The 7,030-nt window shown below is 53.9% G+C and overlaps 1 protein-coding gene across 1 annotated transcript; it reads right to left on the reverse strand.

The window, feature by feature from the left end:
- Positions 1–588: 588 nt before the first annotated feature.
- Positions 589–2,517, reverse strand: UBALD1 (UBA like domain containing 1). The gene is made up of 2 exons (XM_080980104.1): positions 2,340–2,517; positions 589–1,405 (listed from the first exon to the last, which is right to left on the reverse strand). The coding sequence occupies exons 1-2, from the start codon at positions 2,475–2,477 to the stop codon at positions 1,082–1,084; spliced, it is 462 nt and encodes a 153-aa protein (XP_080836230.1). The 5' UTR covers positions 2,478–2,517; the 3' UTR covers positions 589–1,081.
- Positions 2,518–7,030: the final 4,513 nt, after the last annotated feature.

Raw genomic sequence — 7,030 nt, forward strand, 5'->3', positions numbered from 1 at the left:
GCAGAATCCATTGGGGTGGCTTCTGGGGAGATCTCACAACAGCCCTGCAAGTTCTTGCTGGGAGCCGCAGGTACAAAACCCCGCTATGCATGGCTTTGACAACACCTTCCACACCCTCCCATTTCACCTCAGGCAGCAGAAGAGGATGAGCAGCCCGGGGGGGGGGGCACAGCTGAACTCAGCCCTCCCTGCCTGGAGAGAGTGTGGGAACCTGGCCTGGGGCACAAGGGGGCAGCTCCCCCTGGCATTCTGCTCAGCCTTGCTCCAAGCAGTGGCGGAAGAACCCTCTCCGGCACCCGGGAGGAGCATCCCGTACAAAGTGTGCATGTGCGGCATCCCTTATGGTTGCTGTGCGAGAGGCAGCCCATGCAGACGCCTGTATGGATGGCGTGTGCCCTTGGCCGCTCTACAGCTGGGGGGAAGCAGGGGCCATCTTGTCTCTCCCCCCGAGTGGCACGCGAGTCAGACCACCCCCTCCGCCCCTGGCTCCAAGGCTCCTTTGCAGGGAGTTGAGGGTTGGAGTGGGGCAGTATCCAGTCTCCACCCCCCCCCCCATCGCTCCTCCCAAGCCATGCCACAAACAACACATCCGGTAAAGAAATTTAATCCTTAAAAAAATGGCACATTATTAAACCAGAACAAAACCAAAACCCCAACCACCACCACCACTTTTCCATGGGGGGCAGTTGAAATCTGAGCATGCGGTTTGGTCCATGGGTGGCAACGCCCACCTTGGGCAGAGCTGAGGTGGCAGAGACAGCAAAGAAGTGAATCGCTGGGAGCCCAACAGGGGTGGGTTTCCTCCAGGAAAGGCCTGCAAAAGTCCCGCCCCCCCATACAGGAAAGGCACTGGAGTGGGGAAGCAGAACTCTCTCATGCCCACCTTGCTCTGAGTGCGTCTCAAACACAACACCCACACAGAGACGTTGGCACCAGCCTCCCCCTTGCAGCTAGGCCCGGTGCCACCCACCTCCAGAGTCAAGCAATGCCCCTGGGGCTGTCAGGGGCTTCTCTGTCCATGTCTCTGAAGCGTTGTGGGTCTCACCCCCCCCCCTGCATCTGCTGCGTGGCCCTTGTCTCCTCATCTCTCGGCCTCCAGCGTGGCACTGGTCTTTGGCTCGGAGCTGCCTTGCTGGGAGAGGCTGCCAGGCCAGCCTGCCGGCTGCAGAGGGTGGCTGGCAGTCCATGAACCCGGCTGCCCAGGCAGGGAGCAGGCCGGCCAGGGGAAGGCTCCGGGCTGGGGCAGTGGGGGCGGCGGAAGGGGAGGAGAGGCGGCTGCCTCCGAGGCCTTGAGGCGGGAGAACATGGCGAGGGCCTCAGGAAAGCTGGGCGGGGTGGCAGGCGTGTTGGCAGGCGTGCACATCTGCAGAGAAAGAAGACAAGAGGGGGAGGTCAGAGGGGGTGCCCCCCAGCATTACCACGGAGCTGTCCTTCCCGCGGCAGAGTCACAATTGTGGCAAAATCCCGGACTCTCCATCACTTTAGCTCAGCCTGTTTGTCGCTGGTGAAGAACAAGGCAGAGGATGTTGGGCAAAGCCTGTCGTGAAGGACAGCACTCAGTGGTGGAGCATCTGCTGGCATGCAGAAGGAAGTAGGTCCCCAGTCCTGCCCCCAATCGCAGCAGCCCTGGGGGGTTGGGGGGGTTGAGAGAGGGAGACCCAATGAGGCTGAACGTTGGAAGAGTCAGGACAGAGAAAAGAAGGTCCTTCACTAAGACATAATTAAACTCCTGAAGACCAACCTGTGAGTCCCCAGATGTTGTTGGACTACAACTCCCATCATCCCTGAGCTCTGGCCTTGCTAGCTAGTGGTGATGGGAGTTGTAGTTCAACAACATCTGGGGACCCACAGGTTGAGAAAGGCTGCTTTAGAATATGGGTAGGCAAACTAAGGTCCGGGGGCCGGATCCGGCCCAATCGCCTTCTAAATTTGGCCTGTGGACGGTCCAGGAATTTTACATGAGTAGAATGTGTCCTTTTATTTAAAATGCACCTCTGGGTTATTTGTGGGGCATAGGAATTTGTTCATTTCCCCCCAAAATATAGTCCGGCCCCCCCACAAGGTCTGAGGGACAGTGGACTGGCCCTCTGCTGAAAAAGTTTGCTGACCCCTGGTTTAGAAGATGAGCCCAATTCACAGAGAAGAGGGCAATCGATGGCTCCTAGCCAGGACGGCCATGCTGGGCCTCCATGGTCAGCCATGCTTCTGAAGATCCGCCGCTGGAAACTACAGGAGGCAAAAGTTGTTCTGTGCCCAGGTCTCTTGCTTGTGGGTGGATTCCCCCGGGGGAGTCTGGCTGGCCCCTGGGAGAACAGGTGCGCCTTTCCCTCGCGGCCCACCTCGTACTGCCAGTGGGCGGCCTGCAGGAGCTGCCGGGCTTGGTCCGCGGCGCAGCCGGCCGCCGCCACGAGCTGGCCGATCAGCAGCTGCTGCTTCAGCTCCTCCGAGGCGCCGCTGCCCCCCGACGCCCAGGCCATGGCGCGCCTTCGGCTTCTCGCCCGCCGCGGGCAGGACCGACGCCGGGCAGGGCCAGGCGCGGCGGGGCAGCCGGAGGGGGCGGCCCGGCGGGCGGGGACGCTGCCAGCTGGGGTCCGCCTCCGCCTCCGCCTGCTCGGCCGAAGGAGTCCTGCCGCGCCGCCGGCTTCCCGAGAAGAAGCCTCTCTGGGCACGACGGGCCGCCCTCTGAGCATGTACAGAATACCTCGAAGGGGGTTTGCAGCGGGGATGTCATGGGCAAGAGGACGGGGGCTCTGCTTCTCATGCGCCTCTGGATGCGCGCAGTCCGCGCTGGACGGGTCTGCCCTTCTTTACTTAGGCAGGGCTCAGCAAACTTTTTCAGCAGGGGGCCGGTCCACTGTGCCTCAGACCTTGTGGGGGGCCGGGCTATATTTTGTAGAAAAAAATGAACGAATCCCTGTGCCCCACAAATAACCCAGAGATGCATTTTAAATAAAAGGACACATTCAACTCATGTAAAAACACGCTGATTCCCAGACCATCCGAGGGCCGGATTGAGAAGGCGATTGGGCCGCATCCGGCCCCGGGGCCTTAGTTTGCCTACCCATGGCTTAGGGGGACAAGGCTCAGCCCCCAGGGCTGCTTGGGCTGCCAACGTTTCCCCCAGTGGCGTGTTCCTGAACCTATGCAGAGTGCCTGGCCAGTCGACCCCGCACAACATAGACGGGCCATCCAGTGTTACAGGAATTCTAAGGTCTGATATATATAGAATAAATTACATAAACGTACAAGGCAATAACATACATAAGTATATAAACTACGTGTCTGAAATAGTACAGGAGAGCAGTCCTAGAGGCATTTTGACTCTCCCAAATTGACCTCAGATATTTCTCTGCAAGGTGGAAGGAAATGGGAAAAGCTTTCGAATGGTCTTTGGACTGTAGGGGCTTACTGTAAATACAGTCTGCAAGTACCTGTTAAACTGAGCACACTATCAATTTGTGTAAGACAGGCATATCCAAATTCCGTTTCGCGGGCCTAATCTGGACCGCTGGTCGGTTTAATCCGGCCCCTGCAGGGTAAAAACTTCAATCCTAAAAAAGCTCTACAACTTTGGTCGGCTCTGACGCATGTTCACTTCATCAAATCTGGCCCTCTTTGAAAAAAGTTTGGGCACCCCGGGCATAAGAGATTCAGCAAGTATTTACCATCCCAAAGGAATTGCCAGACTACCCAGAAAATGCAATCAGAGAAGGCAGGCATATCCAAAGTCTGTTTCGGGGGACTAATCCAGCCCGCCGGTCAATTCAATCTGGCCCCTGTGGCAGTTTACTTCCTGGGGTAAAATCCTAAAAAAATCTCAACAGCTTTGGTTGGCCCTCTGGTCGGCCCTCACGCATGACCACTTCACCAAATCTGGCCTTCTTTGAAAAAAGTTTGGACACTCCTGAGATAAGGCATTATCAGGTATCCTGGCAGACAGGAGAGAAACAACACACTCAAATTTCTGCTGGGGACCACCTCTTTCTGCAGTGTATGTATGAATGATGTTTTGGGGGGTGGTCTTGGCCTACAGTGTGGGCAATTTCAAAAGTCTATATAAGAGCTTGTACACCATTATTCTGGGTTCCTCTACTCCCTTCTGTGTGGGGTGAGCAGGGGACCCTGTTGCAAAAGTTTAATAAAGATCAGGCTTACTAGCTGCTTTGCTTCTCAATATTCTCTGCTTAGCCTCTGTTATTTTCTCCTACCGATAGGGAACCTACATAAGGACTCCATACGGCCTCTTGGGTATCCCATAAGGGGAAAAGGAGCAGTTTTTTTCTTATAACAGGATGGATGGGCCCCTTTTATAGCCCTTTGCAGCCCCTGCTATGCCAGGCCATTCTTACACAACCTCCTTTGTGGTGGCGCCCTGTGCTCTCCTCCGAGAGGATGGGCAGGAGAGTCACACTATTAATGCTTTTTTAAAAGAAAATCTTTATTAATTTTCACATAGACAAATATACATAACATATACTACAAAAGACGATACAAATGAATAAAAGCAATAAAGTTAGAAAAGTTAGAAAAACAAACATAAACAAATACAATATATTACACTTACATAACAAATTAAAAAAAAAAAAGGGACGCGTGTGGCGCTGTGAGTAAAACCTCAGCGCCTAGGATTTGCCGATCGCATGGTCGGCGGTTCGAATCCCCGCGGCGGAGTGAGCTCCTGTCGTTCGGTCCCAGCTCCTGCCCACCTAGCAGTTCGAAAGCACCCCTAAGTGCAAGTAGATAAATAGGTACCGCTTACTAGCGGGAAGGTAAACGGCGTTTCCGTGTGCTGCTCTGGTGCCGGTTCGCCAGAGCAGCTTCATCACGCTGGCCACGTGACCAGGACGTATCTGCGGACAGCGCTGGCTCCTGGCCTCTAGAGTGAGATGAGCGCACAACCCTAGAGTCTGTCAAGACTGGCCTGTACGGGCAGGGGTACCTTTACCTTTACCTTTACCCTTAACAAATTAAAATATGTAATATATATAATTCTCATTATACTACTTATGTATATCTATATACAAAATAAAATAATATGAATCTGTGCAAGGAATAGAGAGTCACACTATTAATGCTAATGATGACGAATAATGGTGCTGCAGGAGGAAATCAATAAGAGACATTGGTTTAATTCAGCCCCTTCACTTGATTTAGAGAGATCCAGGCGAGCACAACCAAAGGAGATCTCTACCCTGTGATTCTTGCATTGCAGGGGGCTGGACCAGATGACCCCTGAGGGTCCCAATTCTTCGCCCCGCCGCTTTCTCCAGCGCTGCCTCGACTACATTACCCAGAAGCCTTTGCTTTGTTGCCCTACTTGTTGCGGGGCGGGCGCTGATGCAGTTGGACTGACAGGTAGAGCAACCAGTGAGCAACGATCCTGCGCCGGCAACCTTGCCATATTAGGTAAAAGGACTATCCGGCAGAGCCAATGAGCTTGCAGAGGAGGCGGGCGCAGGGAGGGTCCCCGTCACGTGGCGGCTCCGGGGAAGGGAATCCGGCCAGGCGGGCAAAGGGCGGCGGCCGCCGGCTTCGGAGCACAGTTTATAGGGCGGGCGGGCGAGTGAGGAGCGGCCGAGGCCGAGGCCTGCATTTCTGGGCTCTTGCGCCGGACTGTCACAGAAGCATTGAATTGTCGAGTTGGAAGGGGCACCCAGGGGCCATCTAGCCCAACCCCTCGCAGTGCAGGAATCACGTGTCCTGCTCTCTGTCAGCTGTCATCCAGCCTGGTGATACGAACCCAGGCCAAGCGCCTGGCGCCCCTGCAATCTCGCGCACCGCTTGGTGGGGATTGGGGTGGCCTGTAACAATATATATCATATGGAAAAGTTTGAGATTTGTTTAACCATTTTTTAATTATTGAGTTTTTGAATTCTGGTGCTGGAGGAGACTCTTGAGAGTCCCATGGACTGCAAGAAGATCCAACCTCTCCATTCTGAAGGAAATCAGCCGTGAGTGTTCACTGGAAGGACAGATCCTGAAGCTGAGGCTCCAAGACTTTGGCCACCTCAGGAGAAGAGAAGACTCCCTGGAAAAGACCCTGATGTTGGGAAAGATGGAGGGCACAAGGAGAAGGGGACAACAGAGGATGAGATGGTGGGACAGTGTTCTCGAAGCTACCAGCATGAGTTTGACCAAACTGCAGGAGGCAGTGGAAGACAGGAGGGCCTGGCATGCTCTGGTCCAGGGGGTCACGAAGAGTCGGACACGACTAACCGACTAAACAACAATAACAATTATTGAGTTGTCAGGTTGGCTTTAAAAACCGGAAAGAAATTGTTGTTGTTTAGTTGTGTCCGCCTCTTCGTGACCCCCTGGACCAGATCACGCCAGGCACTCCTGTCTTCCACTGCCTCCCGAAGTTTGGTCAAACTCATGCTGGTCGCTTCGAGAACACTGTCCCACCATCTCATCCTCTGTTGTCCCCTTCTTGTGCCCGCCATCTTTCCCAACATCAGGGTGATAGATAATTTATTACGGTCAATGACCAGTTCACATAACACAATAAAAACAGCATTCCTAAAGATAAAATATACAATCAGAGCAGATTGCATCAATAGCTCATGAGTTAAAATCGAGATATATACATACACCCGTACAACTGAGATTTGGGCTCCCATAAAAATTGACCCTGATTTCCTTCAGAATGGATAGGTTTGATCTTTTTGCAGTCCATGGAACTCTCAAGAGTAATTAATACCAGGATCTCTCCCCCTCAATTCAGGGTGGGAAACTCTACATTCCTCCGTAGACAGCTGAATTGTCACTTTAAACTACATTTAAAAAAAGCAAATACATTCTTACTGAGTTTTCAGCTTGACCTACAAACCAAGCGCGAGGAATCTGAGCGAAATAAACTCACTTTACCTCCCCCCCCCCGCCACTTACAGAGTGGAAGCTCTACCTTTTCCTATCTCTACCGTCCCGCGCTGCCATTGGCTGAGGGACAGGCCCCGCCCCGCGCCTCCCACGCCCTCCCATTGTTGTGTTTTTCTCTTCTCCCCGCGCGGCGCGCTGCCTCCTGGGGGTT

The sequence above is a fragment of the Podarcis pityusensis genome (assembly GCF_964106645.2).
Source record: "Podarcis pityusensis genome assembly, chromosome: 14".
Lineage (NCBI taxonomy): Eukaryota > Metazoa > Chordata > Lepidosauria > Squamata > Lacertidae > Podarcis > Podarcis pityusensis.